This window comes from Mus musculus, chromosome 11 (assembly GCF_000001635.26).
Source record: "Mus musculus strain C57BL/6J chromosome 11, GRCm38.p6 C57BL/6J".
Lineage (NCBI taxonomy): Eukaryota > Metazoa > Chordata > Mammalia > Rodentia > Muridae > Mus > Mus musculus.
In genome coordinates, this window is record NC_000077.6 from 95,302,994 (window position 1) to 95,325,610 (window position 22,617).

Genomic DNA, 22,617 nt, shown 5'->3' on the forward strand with positions numbered 1-22,617 from the left:
TTCTGAGTTCGAGGCCAGCCTGGTCTACAAAGTGAGCTCCAGGACAGCCAGGGCTATACAGAGAAACCCTGTCTCAAAAAAACAAAAAAGAAAACTGACCAAGCCCTCTGCACAGAGCCAGTCCCACAGACCCACTTACCTCTATCTGAAAAGTCCACCACCTGCTCCGTTTCAGAGCCAGATGAGCGAGTCTGTCGAAGAGGGTACTTTTTTGGAGTCACTGGCGTGGGCTGCTGCTGACTACGGGTCACCCTTCTGGTAGAATAGGCAGGCTCCTCAGTGCCGAAAGACGGCAAATTTCGAACAGGGCTGGAATCTAACACCGGTTTTAAAAGATCATAAAATAAAAAAAAAAAGAAAGACCATTTTATATCCATTCACACAATAATCAGCATACTATTTCTTCTCTTCTATTTCACAAACCCAACACAGCCTTAGATTATATGCATCTTACTAAATAATGCATGCCAAGGGGCAGGTGGACTACATCAATATCCTAACGGTGGTACAGGATGATCCTTCAGGATCTGGAGTAAAGACTGAGCTCCACTTGATTTCACTTCACCATAGCAACAATCTGTGGCATCTTATGCAAGCTAATGTCTCTAAGCTTGCTTCTTTGCCCATGAGAGAGAAAAATACTCACTTTAGCATGGAAAATAAAATAAATAAATAAATGATAGACAGTAGTAGTATATTCCTCACGCTTACTTACTGTGAGTAAGGTCTTGGTTTTTTTGTTTTCCAAAACAGAATCTGAGTGTAGCCCTGGAACTCGCCTTGTAGACCAGGTTGGCCTCAAACTCAGTGATCCACCCACCTGTCTGCTGAGCTGCTAGGACTAAAGGCGTGTGTGCCTTACCCCCAGTGGGAAAAGAGTTCTTTACCAATATTAGCGACATGCCTGTTTCTTCCCTTGCTATATATAGCCCATCATAATACAGATGTCCTAAAACTATATTTGGGAGGAGGTTGCTTGTTCTTTGACTACCCTTGTACTCATACGGAGTTACCGACGGTGGGGTGAGCCGCCATGTGGGTGCTGGGAGTCAAACCCAGGTTCTCTGCAAAAACAACTAAGTGCTCTTAACTACTGAGCCATCTCTCCAGCCCCTTAAGTTCTTCCCATAGAGAACCCTCTTCTAAAGCTTTCAGAGACCTTTCACATCTCTAGTCTGATGCCTCTTAAAGGAAATAAAATAAAAGCTAAAACTGAAGAGTATTTTAAATGACAACCTATGACAATGTCTAAGTTGAAATTGTCAAACTGTCAGGAGAGGTAAGTTGGTATGCAGGCAGGGTCCAAAGACTATATAGTTTTAGGGTATCTTTATATCTTTTCACAAGTCTGTCTATACTTCACACTAGGAAACCCTGTGACTGATGCTCCCAAAGATCGTGTAGCTTTGTGGCCATGAAATAAAATAACTACAGAGACCCCCCCCCCAGCTCTGTTTTGAATATCCATCACCTTTAGGGCATAGCTAACTGCAGTGTCTAAGAACCATTATGACTCTTTGTATATATGATTCCTTCTGCCCCAAAATATTTTGCTCATCTTCAATATGCAAAGTCCTACTGGACTCCTCCAGACTGTTCTAGGAGACCTTCTCACAGAATGTGGTTGCTCCACCCCTGGGCTTCCAAAGGTTTTGTTTTTGTTTTTTTGTTTTTTCAAGAGGGTTTCTCTGTGTAGCCCTGGCTGTCCTTGAACTCAAAAATCCGCCTGCCTCTGGAATTAAAGGCGTGCGCCACCATGCCCGGCTGACCAAAGGATTTGTTAACAAATCATTTTATTTATTTGTATGTGTACAGACATGTATACATACATATACATACATACATATATATATATACATACATACATACATACATAAAACACGCACACACAGTTACTTTTTTGGTTATTTTTTGTTGAAAGCCAGAGTCTCAGTATCTCTGGCTAGCCTCGAACACTCTATATAGACGGGGCTGGCCTTGAATTCAGAGATCTGCGGGCCTCTGCTTCCAAAGTGCTGGGACTAAAGGTGTGCAACACCACACCCGACGCCATATTATAATTTCCCATTTACTCTATTGTTGCAGACTGATAACCACCTTTGTATATTAGCTGAAAAACCTTTCTTCCATGCTGAATAAAACTAGGAGGGGAAAAGCCTACTTCTACATAAGCCCAAGTGACTAAATACATTAGAGAGCCTTCCAAGTACTTCTAACCACAAGCCTTTTGTTTATTTCACTACCAAAGCAACATTCTGAATATTTATTCAAAGTTATTCTATCAAATGTGACTCTATATTCTAGAATTAAAAGTACCTTTAGAAGCATTAAATCTCACTGACACACTCAATAAGCAATTTAACTCTTAAGCCATTTTATAGTGATGAGATAACATTCCCATTTTATCGTTTTACGATGACCTATAACGAACGCCATACAGTCTTCAAGACACCTGCATCTCACATTTATATAAGCCACTGCCTATAAAAGAACATCTGACAGAAACCACTTTGAAGACCGAGTATTTCAGCAGCTGCCTTACACTTTGACCATTCTACCACCTATACCAATGGTTTTCAACCTGTGGGTCTCAACCCCTTTGTAGGTAGGGTATTAAATGATCCTTTCACAGGGGCCAAATGTCAGGTATCCTGCGTATCAGATATTTACAGTATGATGCATAACCTTAGTAAAGCTATGGTTATGAAGTAACAACGATTATTTAATGGGGGGCTGGAGAGACAGCTGCTCTTCCAGAGGTCTCAGCACCCACATGGTGGCTCATAACCATCGATAATGAGATCTAGCGCCCTCTTCTGGCCTGCAGGCACACACACAGACAGGTGCTGTACGCACAATAAATCTTTAAAAAATAATAATTTAAAGGAGGGGGGTCACGAAAACATGAAGAATTGTACTAAAGGGTCGCAGTGTTAGGAGGGCTGAGAACCACTGCTCTCCATCAAGCTCAGGAGCAGTATCCCTATGAACCAGCACAACAGAATGACACCACTGTCCACTGTGAAGAAGTCAGGGGAAAGGAAAACATGTTTACCTTGGGAACTCTGGCTTAGCCTGGCTGAGGAGCGGGTGACTCGGGCAGATCGGCGCGAGGTGCCATCACTCTCTGAACTGTCTGTATGCTCGAGATCTGTAGAAAAATCGGAATCTTCGGTTCCATCTGAACTACTGCCTGCATTTCTCTGCAATACCATAGATCCAGACATTAGCACAAAAGCATTTACTACAGTTTTCTATTAGCACTGGAAGTAAAATGAACCATGATGCTGAAGTACCAAGTTCCAACATAAGGAAGGACTCCACCACCAGCCAGCCTTTCCCCTCCCTGCTGTGCAGAGGCGCTGCCCTTCCTTTCAGACATGCTAGTGGAATGACCTACAACCAAACCACCTGTACTCAGCAGACCGAGAAGAGAAGTAATTCTTCGTGTATTATCACTAATTCTGAAACAATCTGGACTGAATCACTAGAAATTGGAAATAAAAGCACCCAACCCAACAACAAAACACCCAAATCAAAATGGTCTGGCTAGTCAAGAAAAAAATAAAAAGGACAAACGAAAGAAAAAGCACAGTCCAGTGGCTGACAGCACAGGCCGCTCCGGCAAAGGACCCTAGTTCATTTGCCAGCACTTGCCCACTTGGTAGTTCACAACTGAAGTCTGTAACTCCCGCTCCAGAGGGAGCCAAATACCTCCAGCCTCCGCAGGCACCTGTTCTCACACATCCCTACACACATCCAGATAATTAAAATAGTACAACTAAACCTTAAAAAAAAAAAAGGAAAAGAAAAAGTCCAAGATGGCATATAAAATGTTATTGCTAGGCCTCACTGAACTTTGGGGTAAATTTTATTCAAATTCTCCATCAACAAAAATTATATTATATATTATAATATAATAAAAATTATATTAGCTGGGCATGGTGGTGTATGCCATTAATCCTAGGAGTAAGAAGATCTCTGTGAGTCCAGGGCAGCCTGGTCTACATAACAGAGTTCCAGGACAGCCAGAGCTACAGAGAAACCCTGACCGGGGTCATTTCAAAGTATGTTCTTGGGGCTGGAGAGATGGTTTGGTGGTTAAGAGCATTTGCTGCTCTTCCAGAGGACCTGGGTTCAATTCCCAACATCCATGGCAGCTTACAACTACCTGGAGCTCCAGTTCTAGGAGCTCTTTTTTTTTTTTTTAAGATTTATTTATTATTATATGTAAGTACACTGTAGCTGTCTTCAGACACACCAGAAGAGGGAGTCAGATCTTGTTACGGATGGTTGTAAGCCACCATGTGGTTGCTGGGATTTGAACTCTGGACCTTCGGAAGAGCAGTCGGGTGCTCTTACCCACTGAAAGAAATTAACCAAAAAAAAGATACAAATTATTTTCTTAACCATCAGTCCTCAAAGTTTCTCCACATGGATGTTATAAGTGCTGCTGGAAAGGAATTTATACTAAAAACTAAATAGGTATTCAAACCGGGCTTTTTAAAAATTAGATTTATTTTACTGTATGTGTGAAAGTTTTGCCTGTATATTGATCTCATACACGCCCTCGGAGGTCAAGGGAGGTTGTCCAGTCACCTGGGACTGGAGTCATAAGCGGTTGTGAGGCTTGAAACAAGGTGCTTGGAACCCAGTCCTCTACAAGAGCAATGAGTACTCTGACCAGCTGAACAATCCCTGCAGCCCCACGTGTCAGGTTCTCAGAAAAACGCATGCCACACCCTAGCCATAACTCTCGGCCTCTGGAAGGGTGATGAGCCATGAAGATTACTTTACCTAGTAAGCACTGACACGTGCTCTTTTCTAAGCTGGACAAAGAGTACTTGCTGAAATCACTACAACTCCTCAAACTCAGTCCTACTATCTTTGGCAGGAAAAGGGAGTGGGACAGACGAAGGACTGAACTCAGGGCTTCCCGGCAGTAACCACACCCCACTGAGCTATAGCTTAGTCCCAGGCCCCAACGCTTTATTCAAAGAATAAGCTCCCTGGGGCCAAGTATGTTTGGAGTTACTAGATTCTTACAGAGGACACATATATCCTGTGATTAACAACCCACACTAAAAACATTAATATTTTCTAGCAAACAGAAATTTAGTATCACACTACATGAGGCATATAAAAAAACTAAATAACCTAAGGATAGATTAGGACAGATTGGCCATCAACCAAGTTACCAACATATTTACATTTGGGTTTTGTTGGTTTTGAGATAGGTTCTTGCTATTTAGCTCAGGCTGGCCTGGAATTTATTATATAACCCAGGTTTGCCTTAAGCTCAAGATGAGCCTCCTGCCTCAGCCTCCAGGATGCCAGAACTACAGGTGTGTATCACTATACCCAGCAAGAACTTACATTTTCTTCTTCTTTTTGAGTCAGGACACCCCAGCATATCAGCCATGTGTACCTCAAACTATAGAGATCCACCTCCCAAGTGCTGGAATTAAAGGCTTGTACCATAACATCCAGGAAGAATTTACATTCTCCACTTTTACATTTGGAAACTGCTAAAAGGAGACTAGATCATTCCAACAAACCAGTAGGTCTGTCTCTTGTATTTGGTATGCCTGGATATAAATACTACCTGTCGAGCTGATGAGATGGCTCAGCAGGTTAAGAGCACTGACTGCTCTACCGAGGGTTCTGAGTTCAAATCCCAGCAACCACATGGTGGCTCACAAACACCTGTGCCCTCTTCTGGTGCGTCTAAACTCAGCTACAATGTACTCATGTATAATAATAAATAAATCTTTGGGCCTGAGTGAGCAGAGGTCCTAAAAATTCAATTCCCAACAACCACATGAAGGCTCACAACCATCTGTACAGCTACAGTGTACTCACATACATAAAATACATAAATTAATCTTTTAAAAAAATACTACCTGTCAACTCTGGTCATTGCAAGAGACATTAATGTAAATATTTAACTTGGAAAGCTTCCATGAAGAGTGATCTCTGCAGAAATATGAATACCAACCGTCTATCCATCCAAATATTTCATTCAAAAATCTGACCACAAGTAAATAGAGGCACAGAATGTCACTAAAAGGCAAACTTTAGGGTCATCTCAGCCAAAGACCCTGACACCCGTCCATGACCTATCAATTCTGCCTGGCTTAACCCTGAAAATCAGCTCTTTACTTATTTCCCACGTTAACGGCTTTCTTACAGTGTATACAATTTCAAGCAGAGACTGTATGAACTATGGTTCTTTGTGTTCTTCTCTCAACAGCGATAACCCTTTAAGCCAGTGATCACGCATACTTTTCGAATTCCTAGCAACTAGCACGTAACACTGCTCTTTGCATTTTACGACTGAACATATGGGGCAAATGTCATACAGTTCAACAAACATTTACTGACCAGGAAATGTCAAACTGAACAAATAGGTGGAAGACGGTGACTGAGACGCAACAGGCCTGCGAGCTATCCCTTGGGGGTGGGCGCTGGCTTTCTAACCACCCATCCTCGGCTTTGTTGTAATCCCCCCACCAGGAAAGGAAAGTGGTCTTCCCAACTCGCCTTTACAACACCTATCGCCATCTCTATCCGGAAGGGCGGGGCGTTGGTCGCCCCAATCCAGGCCTTGCTAAGCCGCACCCGCCACAAGAACAGACTGCAAAGCTGGGCCAATAAAGAGAAGGGAGAGCATTCGCCACAGCCAGTCGGAGAGCACCGGGGCCAGACCGAGACACCGCCCACGCACGCGGGGAGGTGACCGTTGGGCCCAAACAGGCGGCGTCACCATCCAATCAATACGCTTCTAGACATTTCCGCGACCAATTAACAAGAACGCCTCCGATCCGGGCAAGCAGAGGGCGGGAATAGTTACAGGCATAGGCCGAGGCCAGGGTCGGGCCCACATTTTTCTGTCTGGTACCGAGAGGAGACAGAGTAGCTAGGCTAGGTTCGGGGGACCAGAAAGTTGGAACCCAAGCACGACGAGGCGTGGCCAACCGCGTCACGTTACTCAATCGACTCCCCTTAGAAACCCGCCATCCCTTCTCTGCCATTTCTCACCTTCCTTCGCGGCATTGCCGGCGGCTGCAGCCCGACGGTTCCGATTCGGGCGGCGGCAGCACCAGCAGGAACGGGGGCTCCGGCGGGCTCCGTGGCGGCCTCTGTAGCTGTCCCAAACCCTGCGGACGATCCCAAGTGCCTCCTACCTCTCAGCGTCTAGAGCCTTCTGCGCAAGCGCCGCGGGCTGGAAGCGCCTATTCCTTAACTTCCGGCTGAGGCTTGCGTCACCTGACCTTTAGGCCAGTGAGGATCATGGGAAGCTCGAAACTCTTAGTGAGGCCAGTCAGCGCCATTTTGGAATTGGGCAGGAGACGGCACCAGTGGTGAAACCTTCGGCTAGACCTTTTTAGTTAGGTAGGCGGCATTCGTGTGGGATTAGGTAGCCATGATTGTTTGGGGCAGAAGTCTGGCAGTTGAAGGTAACCGTTTTCATCTTTACATTGGGCAAACTCTTCCTTCCTCGTCGTTTTAATTTGTGGCGTGGAGGGAGGAAAACCCCAGAATCCATCAGGTTGTCGATCTTTAACTCTTTCATTTCCTAGTCGGCCGAAGGACGTTTCCGTTCATTCTGTAAACTCCGAACTGGCAAGAGATATTTTGCCCAAGGAACTGCTGTAAGAGCTATTCCGTGTTCCGGAGTGGTGTGAATGGGGCTTGAATAAAGGATTGACAGGGTCGTTGTCGGTCTTGAAGTGGGGTAGAGTGTTCTCTTTATGCCTTGTCCTTGCGTTAAGAGAACAAGAAGTAAGTTATGAGATGATGCAGAGCCATTCTCAGGATGCCGGAGCGCCAAAGAATTTCCAGTTTATCTCTGTTGTGAAACGCCCCCGGCTTATCAGTGCTCTGCTTTGGTTTGAGATCTTTGGGTGGCCCGGAGAGGGGCGGAGGACGTGGTTTGAATGTGAGGGTGCTGTACCAAAAGTCGGAGAAGTGTTGAACCTCATTCAGCCCGTGTGACCTCTGTAGCACAAATGCAAGAGCCAAGAACTGAGTGGAGAGAGAAATAGTATTTTGAAAGACACTAGAAAGGGAGTGGGTATTCAAGTAATAATAAAAGGCCATAAGAAGAAGAAATTAAGACTAGAAGAAAGAGCTATACGAAAAGTCTGGAACCAGGTGGGGGGGTGGGGGTGGGGGTGCATGCTTTTTGAAGCAGGCAGATCCAAATCATGAGCTTACGGCCAGCCTGGTCTACATGGCCAGTTCCAGGCTAGATCCTGTCTCGAAAAAGAAAAGTCTGGAAAGTGGTTTGTAGGCCTTGAAGTTTTAGCCTCAGAGGACTTGAAAGAACCAAGGTGAACCAAGAGTGACTTGCTGGAATCAAAGCAACCTCAGTAATTACCAAGATAGAATTCTGGTTCCAGATTTGTGTGTGTGTGTGTGTGTGAGCTGAGCACGCACTCATGACCAGGTGAGTGCTCAGAGGACAACTTTGGGGAATAGATTCCTAACTTCCACCTTTGTGGTGTCTCTGGGATCAAACTCGGGTCATCCAGCTTGCTGAAAGAGCAAGTGCTTTTATCCCCTGAACCCCCACAGGCCCCTATCAGAATTTCCATTTGAGGCTGGCTAACCTGGAGAGAGGCTTTAAGAACAGAATACAAACCTGATTGACATGCTAAACAGAGGACTCTTCGGAGTTAAAAAAATTCCAGACCCTTAGCCCACATTCCCTGGGGCTGGGGGTGGGGAATAGCTTAAGCCATTGTTGACGCCATTAGCATTCGGTATTTTGCTTTTAGTACTTAGTATAAATACCTTTTAACAATCTTTGTGAGTTGATTTGCACATAAAAACTTGCTTGAAAAGGGCTCAGATATTTTCCTTTGTATTATTTTAGCTCTCTCGTGTTTAATCCATTCTATCACTGTTCTTTTCACGTAAGGATATGTTCCTGGGGCTACTCTGGAATGTTCTAACTCCCTAACTAGTGCTAACAGCCTCTTATATTTGAATAATATCCTTTTAAGTTGGCTTGTGGTGACACACATCTGTACTCCCAGTCCTTGAATCAAAAGCTTGATTCAGTTTAAGGTTTTCAGCTACATGGTTCTAGGTCAGCCTAGACCGGATTCATCTTCCAACCCCCTGTAATTTCTTTTCTGTCTTCAGAAAGACTTTCCTGATTTACTGTTTGTAAGGTAATAAAACATGGTGACATTATTTTTCAGAAACTACTGCATATTTTCAAACGTTGGTAGATATGTCCCCCCTCCATTTCCCAGCCAATAGGAACACAGTCCCTACTCCTCATTATCAGCTTCACTAGAATTGAGTACAAGGCTTTGATGTCAGATGCAGATCAGCTCTGTCTTTTTTTTTTTCTCTCTGTGTTGCTCTTGGATGGGTTTTTTTTTTTTAAGATTTATTTACTAATATATGTAAGTACACTGTAGCTGTCTTCAGACAACTCCAGAAGAGGGAGTCAGATCTTGTTGCGGATGGTTGTGAGCCACCATGTGGTTGCCGGGATTTGAACTCTGGACCTTCGGAAGAGCAGTCGGGTGCTCTTACCCACTGAGCCATCTCACCAGCCCCCTTGGATGGGTTTTTAAATTGACCTAAGTTTCTCATCTTAAAGTGTTTGTGCTAATGACCAGCTGACTAAGTGGTTGGAAAGAATAAAAGAAATGAGTGTTTTGAAAGACTCAGCAAGTTCCTGAGATAGAGTAAGTGCTTGATGTATGGCTCTTTGTTTGTTTGCAGTCTCTCTAATCATGACTATAGCATCCTACTGTTTGGTATTTTCCTGTGGTGTCAGTGGTCACTTCTATCTATTTAGCTCACTTCAGCTTTAGAAACCTAGCAATTACACAGACATCATGTTATACCAAGATGGAGAAAACAGCATCTTCCCTCAGTGGAGCTATGAGTTTGAGTTGTTCTCAAATGCTATGGACTACTAAAAAAAAAAAAAAAAATAGAAGGACAGAAGGATCCACCGGGACAGAGAGGCAGGCGGAGCATTTCGTCTGAAAAGTAGGAAAAAGATGAAAGGTGAATGAAAAATTTAATAGGATGACAGAAACCAGGGGCTTTCCATGCAAAGAGTACAGCATGTTGAGAAGCTGAGGTGTGGAGCAAGCGTCCTGTCTGGGGTAACTGACTTGGCAAGGGGGAGTGAAATGGTTGCCAAAATGGTGCTGGGAACCAGTTCCTGCAGAGCCTTCTGTACCTGGGTTGGGAGACTGGACTGGAGGGGCTAGGCTGGTACTGAAGTACTTTAAGCAGAGACATTCCGTGATCAGACTTGCAGTTTAGAGATTTACTTCTGGCAGCTTTTAGAGGAGGGATCAGAGAAGCAGGGAAGCCCAAAGTAGTTTAGTTCAAATGCTGCTGCAATCTGCGCCCAAGACGAGGGCTAACTAAAGCAGACTGGGATGGCGGGGACAGTCGCATGTGCCTTTGTAGATGGTTTTTACTTGTATCTGTGTCTCATCTCCTCCATTACGTTTCTGAGTTCTCCCCAAATAAAAAGTTCCTCAGTTTTCCAGGACTGGATGGCTCATTGCTTAAGAGCACTGGTTGCTCCTCCAGAAGACGAGGGTTCAATTCCCAGCACCCACATGGCAGCTCACAACTGCCGGTAACTCTGGTTCTAGGGGATCTGACACACAGACACATTCAGGCAAAACAGCAATGCACATTAAAAAAAAAAAAAAAGTTCCTCAGTTTCCTTTAAAATACACAAAAAAAAAAGGGGGGGGGTACTAGGTCATATTAGGCAAAGAGGAAGGACAGCATGCAGGCAGAGTCTGAAAGAGGGTATAAGGCTAATTTTTTTCCTAGTTTTAACTCTGCCATAGTTTTCTTTTTTCAGTGGATAAGCAAGTAAGAAACTGTAGCTGATAATGAGCATGATAAACTCTAAGCCACGTTCCCTCGCTTCCGAATAGCAATTCTAACCGTAAGGGAGCTCACTGAGCTCTGGAGCAAGCTTGGGACTCAGCAAGTGTTTGAGTAGCTACTGTAATCTAGTTGCATGATGTTTTATTTGTGAGTTCATTACAATAAAGTGAGTTTATTCGAAGAAATCCAGCCGGGCAGTAGTGGTACATGCCTTTAATCCTAGCCCTTGGGAGGCAGAGGCAGGCAGATTTCTGAGTTCGAGGCCAGCCTGGTCTACAGAGTGAGTTCCAGGATAGCCAGGGCTACACAGCCCTGTCTCCAAAAGAAGAAGGGGGAGGGGGAGGGGGAGGGGGAGGGGGAGGAGGAGGAGGAGGAGGAGGAGAAGAAGAAGAAGAAGAAGAAGAAGAAGAAGAAGAAGAAGAAGAAGAAGAAGAAGAAGAAGAAGAAGAAGAAATCCAAAGATTCAAAAAGGAAGGTTCCTTTGCCAGTAAAATGATAGGTACTATATTTCAAATTGCCTGCTTCAAAGGCCTTAAGCTACTGAAAGCTGGGAGCTCTGTGTGGCTTGTCACACTGTCTGCAGCTTCTTTCATTCTTGCTGAATGGCATCTGAAGAACTCAGTAAATGGGGTAGTACCAAATTAAATGTTCCTGACCCCAGGGCAAGGTGATGACTCAGCTAGGAAAGACTTCCAGAGGACCAGACCTCTTTTCTCTGACCAGGTACATAACCTGGAGGATTAGCGATAAGACATTCTCTGTGTGTGCAGATACTGTCTTGTAAAGTGAGAGAAGCTGGCCTGGACCTTTTCAAGACAATGCTATGGTAACTAGACCCATCTCATCCTGTAACTTCCAGCTAAAAGTATTGATGTATCCTCTACTCCTTTGGGAGAACTTCAGCAGTTGCTGATGTCCTACAAATTCATATTAAGATCCTTTTCTTTACGTCTGCCTTAAGAATAGAGTCAGAGGCTGGGTGGTAGTAGCACATGCCTTTAATCCCAGCTCTTGGAAGGCAGAGGCAGGTGAATCACTGTGAGTTCGAGGGCTGCCTGGTCTATAGAGTGAATTCCAGGAAAGAAAAACCCTGTCTCAAAAAAATAAAAGCAAAACAAACAAACAAAACAATAGTCAGGCTGGCATGGTAGAGCATACCTTTAATGCTAGCAATCTCAAAGCACAGAAAGCTCAGAACACTGCAAATTCAAGGACAACCTGATCTACATAGTTCCAGTTTTGCTGGAATTGGGCTAGGGTTGGGAAGGGATAGGTGTAGCTCACACCTTAATACCAGCATTGGAGAAGCAGAAGAAAGCAGGTCTCTCTGTAAATTGGAGGCTAGCCTTGTCTGCACAGAGTTCCAGGTCAGAGAGAGCTACAAAGACTGTCTCAACAACAACAAAAACACAAAAATAAGAGTCTCTGGTGGGCCTTTCTTTCTTTCCCCTGCTGTGTATGGCCTGGAGCTTCTCTTAATGATCTGGCCAATGGTTAAGTTGGTTCCTGTGTCTTCCTTAGGCCCCACCCTCAGCCTACCCTGGGGGAAATTATTGGCTAGATCCCAGCAGGCGGCAATGCAGCTTCCCACCTTCTGCAGCTGGGGTTATAAATAACCACCACCCAAAGCTAAACAGTCAAATAACCACATTTTGAAAATTGCTTTAAAAAAAAGTCATTATGCTGCTCTGGTAGCGATTCTTCTCTTCCATCCTTCATCCCCCTCTTTTCTTCTACTTAATTTATCTCCCTTCCCTGATCCAAGCCCTCCAGGGAAGTCTATGTGAGCACAAAGCTGTCCTATGATGAAGACATCCTTTTCCATATTTGACGGGCTCAGGGCCCTCCAGGGCTGTAGTTATAGTTACATGATGTTGTTACGGCAGCAGAGGCCTCAGGCCAACATATGTTCCTCAGCGTAATTGGGTTTTCTCTAGCAGACTGTCTCTCCTTGGGTCCTCCATGCCCTAATTCACTTATCAAGAAGACCGGAGAACTGCCATTAGGGATGGCCCTTCGTTATTATCATTCTTATTATTATTATGTTTGGATTCCAGGAAAACTAAATTCCCCTTCATACTTCAAGATGGAGTACACATAGTAAACACGAATGGAGACTTTCAGGTGGTGGGTGTTTCCATTGAGTCACCAGATATTTCCTGAGCAGCTGGGATACGGCAGGCATTGGGCTGGAAGCTGAGTGAACACGGCTCATAAACCATCAACTTGGGACAAGTGTCTGCAGGAGGGGCCTGTGGAGGTCACCTTGACCTGCCTGCAGCCCCCTCTGCCTTTCAGAAATTATTTACCCAGTATAACCCAAGACAAGATGGTGAGGGAAGAGATGTTTCCTAAAATTTACAAATTTACTGTTGTTGTAAAGCTACACACACACACACACTTAAAAGGACACTATGATTTAAAAGATTTTATGTATAAGAATACTTTGCTTATGTGCATGTATGTACACCATGTTCATGCCTGGTCCTCTCCAAGGTCAGATCCTCTGAAACTGGGATTACAGATGGTTGTGAGCCACCATGTGTATGCAAGGGACTGAACCCAGGTCCTCTGGGAGAGCTGCCAGTGAATGCTCTTACTGAGCCATCTTTCCGGCTCTCTTAAGGGGCATGGTTGATGTAGCAGGACCAAGCCCACAATGAGCAGTGTCACCTATGGGCAGGTAGTCATAGGCTGTGTGGGCCAGGTGGCTGGAGGAGCAAACCGGTAAGCCACACTCTGCTGTGGCCCCCGCTCCAGCTCCTGCCTTGGCTTCCCTAGATGATGAGCTGTGACCTTTCCAGATAAATCTTTCCTTCCCCAAACTGTGTTTGGTACTGGAGTTTGTCACAGCAACAATGAGAGAACTGATCCTCTTCTATGTGTCTCTGGTCTTCATAGTTGAAGCTGCAGCTTCCATGTTCCATTGCTCTATGGGACTGCTACATAGTGTGTTTACATTTCCCTAGTACTAAGGGTCCTTTATGTCAGAGCATGGCAGCAGCTGCTTGCTCCTATGGCTCCATCCTTTTTTTTTTTTTTTTTTTTAAGATTCATTTACTTATTCTATGTATGTGAGTACTGTAGCTGTACGTGGTTGTGAGCCTTCATGTGGTTGTTGGGGGTTGAATTTTTAGGACCTCTGCATGCTCTGGTCAACCCTGCTTTCTCTGGTAGGCCCCCACTCACTCAGTCCCTCCTTACTCCGGCCTAAAGATTTATTTATTATTATATGTAAGTACACTGTAGCTGTCTTCAGACACACCAGAAGAGGGCATCAGATCTCATTACAGATGGTTGTGAGCCACCATGTGGTTGCTGGGATTTGAACTCAGGACCTCTGGAAGAGCAGTCAGTGCTCTTAACCGCTGAATCATCCCACCAGCCCTCCCTCCTGCTTTTATTTCTGCCTCAAAGATGTTCTTTATTTCTTCCCTCAAAGAGTTGTGTATAGTCACCTGCTCATAGTCTAGTATGAGAGTAACAATCTAAGATAGTACCAGAATTAAAATGTTAAACTATAGCTCAAAAAAAAATGTTTGTTTAATGAGGTAGGGCCTCTTGTAGCCCAGGCCAATCTCAAATTCATCTACTTCCCAAGTGATGGGATTACAAGCATGTGCCACCACACCTAGTGTTACCCTGTGCTGGGAATCACATTTGGCTCTTTGTGCATGAGGAGCAAACACTTTCTACCAGCTGAGCTTCATCTCCAACCCCTCAAATGTGCTTTTGTTTCTCAAGAGGATGGCAAGGTAGTATATTCTCTCTCTCTCTCTCTCTCTCTCTCCTTTTCTCCCTCCCTCTCTCTCTCTCTTTGTGTGTGTATCATTTTGTAAAATTCTATTCATTTCAAACTTCTCTAATGGACTTTTTTAAAGATTTATTTATTTATTATATGTGAGTACACTGTAGCTGTCTTCAAACACACCAGAAGAGGGTGTCAGATCTCATTACAGATGGTTGTGAGCCACCATGTGGTTGCTGGGATTTGAACTCAGGACCTCCAGAATGGAGTCATTAAGAGCACTGACTCCAGAGTCTTTAATAAATCTCCAAGGATATATTAAAGGCATGCGCCACCACCGCCCAGCTGGACTTTTGATTTTTGAGTTTGAATGAAGAATAGAGATTCCAGGTGGGGTGGCTAAGCCATGTTCATTTACAGAGGCATTGTTAGTAAGAGGATGGACTATTTGCTTCATGATTATTTCTCTAGTACTGTCTGCTCTCTGTTTCTCTGTAGCTTCCCACTCGCACCCCTGGTGAACTGCCGAGTGTACATGATGTAGACGAAGAGTGAAACTGAGCAGAAAGTCTATGTAAAGTGCACGGACGCAGGGAGGCGGTTCTATCTCACCACCGCCACCTCCCCCAACAAGATTGGAGGTTCACCTTAAATGCTTGTAGTCACAGCTGGGACTTATCTCAGTGATGAAGTGTTTGCCTGGCATGTGTGCGTTGCTATCTCCAGGACTGGGGAAAAAAAAAGCTATACCCTTCTTATCCACTGTGAGAACCATGAGATGTTTCTGTTGACAACATTTTCTTGGTAACCTGAAAGAGCCTTTAAAATAAAAAATAGAAGAAGACGCATTAGCTGAGCCCAGTTAACCTCAAGGAGATTGGGAAAAAAAAAAAAAGGCCTTAGCTGGGCAGTGGTGGTGCACACCTTTAATCCCAGCACTCGGGAGGCAGAGGCAGGCGGATTTCTGAGTTTGAGGCAGCCTGGTCTACAGAGTGAGTTCCAGGACAGTCAGGGCTATACAGAGAAACCCTGTCATGAAAAACAAACAAACAAACAAAAGGCCTTTAATCCCAGCACTTGGGAGGCAGAGGCAGGCAGATCTCTGTGACTTGGAGGCTAGCCTGGTTTATGTACAGAGTTTCAAGACAGCCAGGACTACACAGAGAAACCCTGTCTTAGTAAATATCAATTAATTAATTAATCAGAAACAGAAAAAAAGACTTTGCCTTCTTCCATTTTTAGGATATGAATCTTTTTATTTGTGGAAAGCTTTCCCAGAAATGGGGACTAGAAATGGGTCCCCCTGAGTCATTCCATGTGTTTACACAAAGTTCCTCTGTGACTAACTGTTCTTAGATGAGAATCAACTGGCTGACATGAGTTGCAGGTTACCAATAGAAGAAGCACTTTCATTGCTCAGAACCAACTAGCTTATGGCTCAAACCTACAGCTTTAGACCTTTCTGCTTTGTTAAAGCTTTATTGTAAGATGTTGTTTTGTTCCTTTACTTTCTTCCATTTTCTGTATTTTTTTTTAAAATATTAGGTGAGTGTGGTATGAGTCTATGTGAGTATATATCACTTGTTTGTGAGTACATGCAGCATGCAGAGGCCAGAAGAGGACATTAGCTCTCAGCAACTGGAGTCAACATGCATGCTGGGAACAAAGCTGAGATCCTCTAGAAGAACAGCAAGTGCTCAGAGCAGCTAAAGCCATCTCTCCAGCCTGATCTTTCAGCTTTGTACCAACCAACTGGCTGCAGTGCAATCTCAGAAGTATGTATGGTACTGGGGACTGAACCTAGCACCGCACAAATGCCAGGCAAGTACCCCACTACTGAGCAGTACATAGCCTAGGCCCTTTTTTTTTTTTTTTTTTTTTTTTCAGTTTTTGCAACAAGGTCCTACTACTTCTCAGGGCACCCTTGAATTTACTCTATAGCTCAGCAGGCCTTGAACCTGCCCTCCTGCCTCTGCCTGTGAGTAGCTGGGATTACAGTCTTACACCACCAGGTCTACTATGATGCCATTTTTATAACTCTGAAAATTACATGCAGATGAGTGGGCATCTGGTCATTTTATTACCTGCCCAGCCTTGCCAGCAGATGTCACTGCACCAAGCCACATTCTCCAAAGATATGTTTAGGACGAAAGGAAGGGCTTCTGAAAGGCCATGTGGGACCATCATGACCCTCTTTCTGCATGGCTTCCATTAATACCTCTGGAAAATGATTAAGGATACATATATATATATATATCATATATGTATGTATATATGGATACATATTATATATGATACATAATGTATAATACACATGTGTGTATATATACATATGTGTATATATATATATGATATATTAGATATAATTTCCCATCAAAACTGTGGCCTAAACTCATCAGATCAAGTCTCAAGTAGCTGGGCAGAGTCAGAATTCTTACCCAGACATCTTCCCTAGTTTAGGTGGGGAAGCACAGCTGCTACAGGGAGGCAGGGCAGGTGGAGCATTTCAGTGGGGGTGGAAGGGCACATGTGATAGAGTTATCTGAGAACAAGGACTATAGTCTTGGGGCTGTTCCAAACTTCATTTGTAGAGCTGATACCCCAGGCAAAGCACTCCACCCACCCTCCGCCCTGCCCTCTGTCCACAGTGGCAGAGGCTGGCCCAGTAATTTGGGAGCCACACTATGTCAGGACACTGGGAAAGTTCTTGGCCATTCAAACCATCATTATCACTCCTAAAGGGGTATCTTAGTCAGGATTTCTATTCCTGCACAAACAACATGACCAAGAAGCAAGTTGGGGAGGAAAGGGTTTATTCAGCTTACACTTCCATATTACTGTTCATCACCAAGGAAGTCAGGACTGGAACTCAAGCTGGACAGAAAGCAGGAGCTGATGCAGAGGCCATGGAGGGATGTTGGTTGCTGGCTTGCTTCCCCTGGCTTGCTCAGCCTGCTCTCTTATAGAACCAAGACTACCAGCCCAGAGATGGCACCACCCACAAGGGGAGCCCCCTCCTCCCCACCCTCCCACCCCCGCCTTGATCACTAACTGAGAAAATGCCTTACAGCTGGATCTCGTGGAGGCATTTCCCCAAACTGAAGCTCCTTTCTCTGTGATAACTCCAGCCTGTGCCAAGTTGACAAAAAACCAGCCAGTACAATTGACCCCTTGTCAACTTGACACACAAACACATCACTAGTAAGCCTCAACCCTAAGTTCTTATTCATCCCCAAGATCTAAATAACTTTAAAAGTCCCACAGTCTTTACATATTAAAAGTTCAATCACTTTTAGAATATCCAATATCTTTTAAAATTCAAAGTCTCTTAACTGTGGGCTCCACTAAAATACTTTCTTCCTTAAAGAGGGAAAAATATCAGGGTACAGTCACAATCAAAAGCAAAAATCAATCTCTATCCACCCAATGTCTGGGATCCAACTCATGATCTTCTGGGCTCCTCCAAGGGCTTGGGTCACTTTTCCAGCCCTGCCCTTTGTAGCACACACCTTGTCTTCTAGGCTCCAGCTGCCTGTACTCCACTGCTGCTGCTGTTCTTGGTGGTCATCTCATGGTACTGGCATCTCCAAAACGCTGCTGTTTTCCACTGTAACCAGGCTTCACCAATAGCCTCTCATAGGCTCTCTTCATGGTGCCAAACCTCAACTCCTTTGCATGACCCCTTCAGTCCTGGGCCATCAATTGCAACTGAGGCTGCACCTTCACCAATGGCCTTCCATGGCCTCTAACAGTGCCTAGCCTCAGCTGCTCTGTGTGACCCCTTCATGCCTTCAAAACCAGTACCACGTGGGTAACTCTTCCATATTACTAAGCCCAGCCACAGCACAAGGTACAATCTTGGCTGTCTCTGGAACACAGCTTCTGTGCTCTTAGAAAACACTTCCCAGAAGATGTCACCTCAACGATGGTCTCTTAATCACCGCCAATTCCTTAGCTCCAGCTAACCAGCATCAATAGTCCCAGTAATGCAAAGGGTTCACTTTAGTAGTTCTGGTATCTTGTTAATCACAGCTGATTCTTCAGCCCCAGCTAACCAGAACCATAGAATAATCAAGCTCAAAATAGCAACGGCCCTAAAAAGAGTCTTTAATCTTCCCTCTGAAATTTCACAAGCCAGGCCTCCATCTTCTGCACTGTTCTCAACATTATCTCCTAAGTTCCTACACAACATCTGACAGAGCTCTTAACACCGAATGGATCTTCTAGCCCAAAGTTCCAAAGTCCTTCCACAGTCCTCCCCCAAACATGGTCATGTTGTCACAGGAATACCCCACTATGCTGGTACCAATTTGTCTTAGTCAGGGTTTCTATTCCTGCACAAACAACATGACCAAGAAGCAAGTTGGGGAGGAAAGGGTTTATTCAGCTTATACTTCCATACTGCTGTTCATCATCAAAGGAAGTCAGGACTAGAACTCAAGCAGGTCAGGAAGCAGGAGCTGATGCAGAAGCCATGGAGGGATGTTTCTTACTGGTTTGCTTCCCCTGGCTTGCTCAGCCTGCTTTCTTATAGAACTCAAGACTACCAGCCCAGAAATGGCACCACCCACAAGGGGACCTCCCCTCTTCATCACTAATTGAGAAAATGCCTTACAGCTGGATCTCGTGGAGGCATTTCCCCAACTGAAGCTCCTTTCTCTGTGATAACTCCAGCCTGTGTCAAGTTGACACAAAACCAGCCAGTACAAAAGGGAAGAAAAAAAGCAACAATAATCCAAGAAAAGGAACCACTTTGTGTCTTTTGTACAGCCTTCATCCCATGTGCCTTTCCACTGTGGGCACCCTCATGGACATTCCTCTGCTGACCCTGCATACCCTTCCCATGCAATCCCCTGCCTCATGTGCTATGCTGCAACGTCATGGGCCCTCCTGCAGCTCTTGGGGTACACTGGCTCCTCGTCTCACAGGACCTTCACACGTGCTCTTGACTTAGCCTGGAACATTCTGGCCAGTACTCTTCTTCACCTATTTTCATTAATCTCAGCTCAAATCTCATTCCCTCAGGAGACTCTCCCTGAGCCTCCTGATTATACCAGAATACCACATTTACACTCATAACACCCTGTACTTTCTGCATAACATTTGCCAGTTTGTAGTTACACATTTAATTGTCTGATACTTGGAGTCTTTACCTTCTGTTTCCAAACACCGACCCAGATGGTAGCTTCCATGAGGGCAGTGTCTGCTCTGTTCACTTAGTAGCTGCATGTTACCCAGCAGGCATTCAAAACTCCTGGGCGTATACAGGAATGACAAGTGGATAAAGGAAGTTATTAACTTAGAGATGGACACATTCATATAGTATTTGCATTTAAAATATAGTCCCTAATTCTGGTTCTCCTGTCTGCTAAGGAGGACATATCAGAATAAGAGAAGGTCATCCAAATTGATCAAAGTGGAGGTTAGCACATGAGGCCAAATTGAAGGGTTGCAAGAAGAGAGAGCTGACTCGGCTGTTAGAGCATTTGCTGCTTTTGTGAAGGACCTGGGTTCTGTCCCCAGCATCTATATCAGGTACTTCACAACTACCTGTCATTCCAGTTCCAGGGAATCCAACATCCTCTTCTGGTCCCTATGGGCACTTATAAGAATGGGGTGCACATAAACTCATGCATTAAGATACACATACACATAAATAAGAATTCTTAAAAAGGCCGGCGTTGGGCTGGTGAGATGGCTCAGTGGGTAAGAGCACCCGACTGCTCTTCCAAAGGTCCAGAGTTCAAATCCCAGCAACCACATGGTGGCTCACAACCATCTGTAATGAGATCTGACTCCCTCTTCTGGAGTGCCTGAAGACAGCTACAGTGTACTTATATATAATAAATAATAAAATCTTAAAAAAAAAAAAAAGGCCGGGCATGGTGGTGCACGCCTTTAATCCCAGCACTCGGGAGGCAGAGGCAGGCGGATCTCTGAGTTCGAGGCCAGCCTGGTCTACAAAGTGAGTTCCAGGACAGCCAGGGCTACACAGAGAAACCCTGTCTCGAAAAACCAAAAAAAAAAAAAAAGAATTCTTAGAAAGACTGCAGGAAGATGGAGGCTGAAATGTGTGTGAAATATAAAGGGATGGATGCAGATTTGTTTACTAAATTCCAAAGGTCATTAGGAAATCTTTTGAAAACCAGTCTTCAGACTCCCCCAGAGGACTGGATCATTCATCTATATGTCCCTCTAACCTAGCATGATACTGGATGCATAGAAGAGCTCAAGAAATGAGTAGGTATTAAGCCATTGTTGTTGTTGTTGTTATTGTTGTTGAAAAAAGATAAACTTTGCTCTAAAATAAGGTAGTATGTAATTATTCACTTGGAAAACCCCAGGGGCCAAAAAAGAAAAGCGTGAATGAGGTCAGAAGAGTTCCTTTCCATGTCTGGACAATAGCTACACAATGGACTGTTTCAGGGACATTAGGGCTATTCAGGACCCATCCATCCCTTGACCTTTTGCGATCATCCTTATGAAGGGCAATTACTATGCAGCTCTCACAAAATGCATCTTCTTTCCACCAGCAGGAACCAAATTCTGAACAACATAAATCATCGCCGTGCCTCACCCTACCCTGGGCTCTCAGGTGATCATCTTCCCGGTCTGCACACTCTTGGGCACAGACCCTGCTGATCCTTCGGGCCGGTGCCCGCTCTCTTTCCCACCACAGAGGGGGAAATCTCAGAAGGTGGTGTCCTTCGGTCAGAAGTAAAAATGGCTGCATCTCTCTGGGCAACCGATGCCTGGGCCTGGTATTCCTGAGTCCACAGCGGGGATGCCATTAGCCTTGCTCCCAAGATCCATGCAACCAGCATCCCTGGCATTTAGCCTACCGTCCCTGGCACTTAACCCCATGGCCCCATAAGAAGAGACATTTCAAATAGTTTTTCTTGGAGCCATGGAAGGTTCAAAAGAATTCTTTCATGTTAAAAAAAAATAAATCCTCCAAAACTAGCTGTTACGGAGCTGCTCAGCTTGCTTATTTCAAGGTTCAGAATGTACGCAGATGCCCGTTAGTCCTATCCTGCCAGTTCCACTGGTTTTACTCAACCCAGAGCCAGGGTCTTGGGCCCCAGGAAATGGGAAGGCCGTATCCTGTCCCAAAGTTGGCCTGCAGCCACAGACATCAAGAAGATGAGTAGTACCTGGACTCTTGTCAGTGGCATGCTGAAGCCTCCTGGAAATTAGTCTGGGGTCTTCTCTCTGCCTTCCCACCTAGCCCCTTCTAGAAGCTCATAACCCACTGTGTCTTAAACACTGTCGGGAAGATCCTACTCTCCAACCCCTGCTGGAGGCTCCCTGCCAGGCAGAGGCTGCACACTAAGCAGGGAGCAAAGACAGAAAGGCAGGAGTGCCCATCACTTACCAACCAGATGCGGTTTCCAGTCACTGCCCGCCAGCATTTTAGCCGTGAGAGCAGGCATTGCAGGCAGAGTTTTCTGGCTTTGGACAAAGTGCAGTCCAATCGGGTGTGAGGTCTTCTTACTTTGCTGTCCAAGTTTGGGAGACAGAACGAAGGGGTAAATCCTTTCCTCTTTTGATTTATAGTGGTTTCAGAATTAAAACACATTTTCTTTTTTGGGGGAGGGGGGAGTTCAAGACAGGGTTTCTCTGTGTAGCCCTGGCTGTCCTGGAACTCACTCTGTAGACCAGTCTGGCCTTGAACTCATAAAGATCTGCCTGCTTCTGCCTCCTGAGTCTGGGTAGATTCTCTTTTCTCTCACTCTTTCCCTCCATGTCTTTCCTTGGGCCTCCTCTAACGGCTTCTCTTTTGACCTCACAAAGAGCTCTCTCACTTGCCCTGGCACACTACCCATGCTTCTTAGAGTTCTGGCTCAGTTTCTCTGGCAGGCCTTGAAGAGCGGTACCACCCTCCGCCTCCCTTGGTCTTTTTTTCTGGTTTCTCTTTAATTCGAGCCCCTACTCCGACCCCTCATTCTTGTCTCTCCTTCTCCAAGGTAGGAAACTCA

General features: G+C 44.9%; 1 protein-coding gene and 1 long non-coding RNA gene across 14 annotated transcripts in view; one reads left to right on the top strand and one right to left on the bottom strand.

The window, feature by feature from the left end:
• Kat7 (K(lysine) acetyltransferase 7) overlaps positions 1-7,253 on the bottom strand; it is a 38,394-nt gene extending 31,141 nt beyond the window's left edge. For 2 of the 13 annotated variants that reach the window (NM_001195004.1, NM_001195003.1), the window contains exons 1-3: positions 7,042-7,253; positions 3,056-3,203; positions 140-316 (exon numbers count right to left, since the gene is read on the bottom strand). In NM_001195004.1, the coding sequence (NP_001181933.1) occupies positions 140-316; positions 3,056-3,203; positions 7,042-7,056 (340 nt within the window). In that variant the 5' untranslated portion in view covers positions 7,057-7,253. Of the gene's footprint in view, positions 1-139; positions 317-3,055; positions 3,204-6,384; positions 6,706-7,041 lie in introns of those variants that run through there. The other 11 variants (XM_006533013.4, XM_006533015.4, XM_006533014.4 and 8 more) reach the window with 8 other exon arrangements.
• A 169-nt stretch (positions 7,254-7,422) lies between these two features.
• Gm11520 (predicted gene 11520) lies at positions 7,423-21,600 on the top strand. The gene is made up of 3 exons (NR_155298.1): positions 7,423-7,460; positions 16,184-16,459; positions 21,175-21,600. It is a non-coding gene; the product is annotated as a predicted gene 11520 (long non-coding RNA).
• Positions 21,601-22,617: the final 1,017 nt, after the last annotated feature.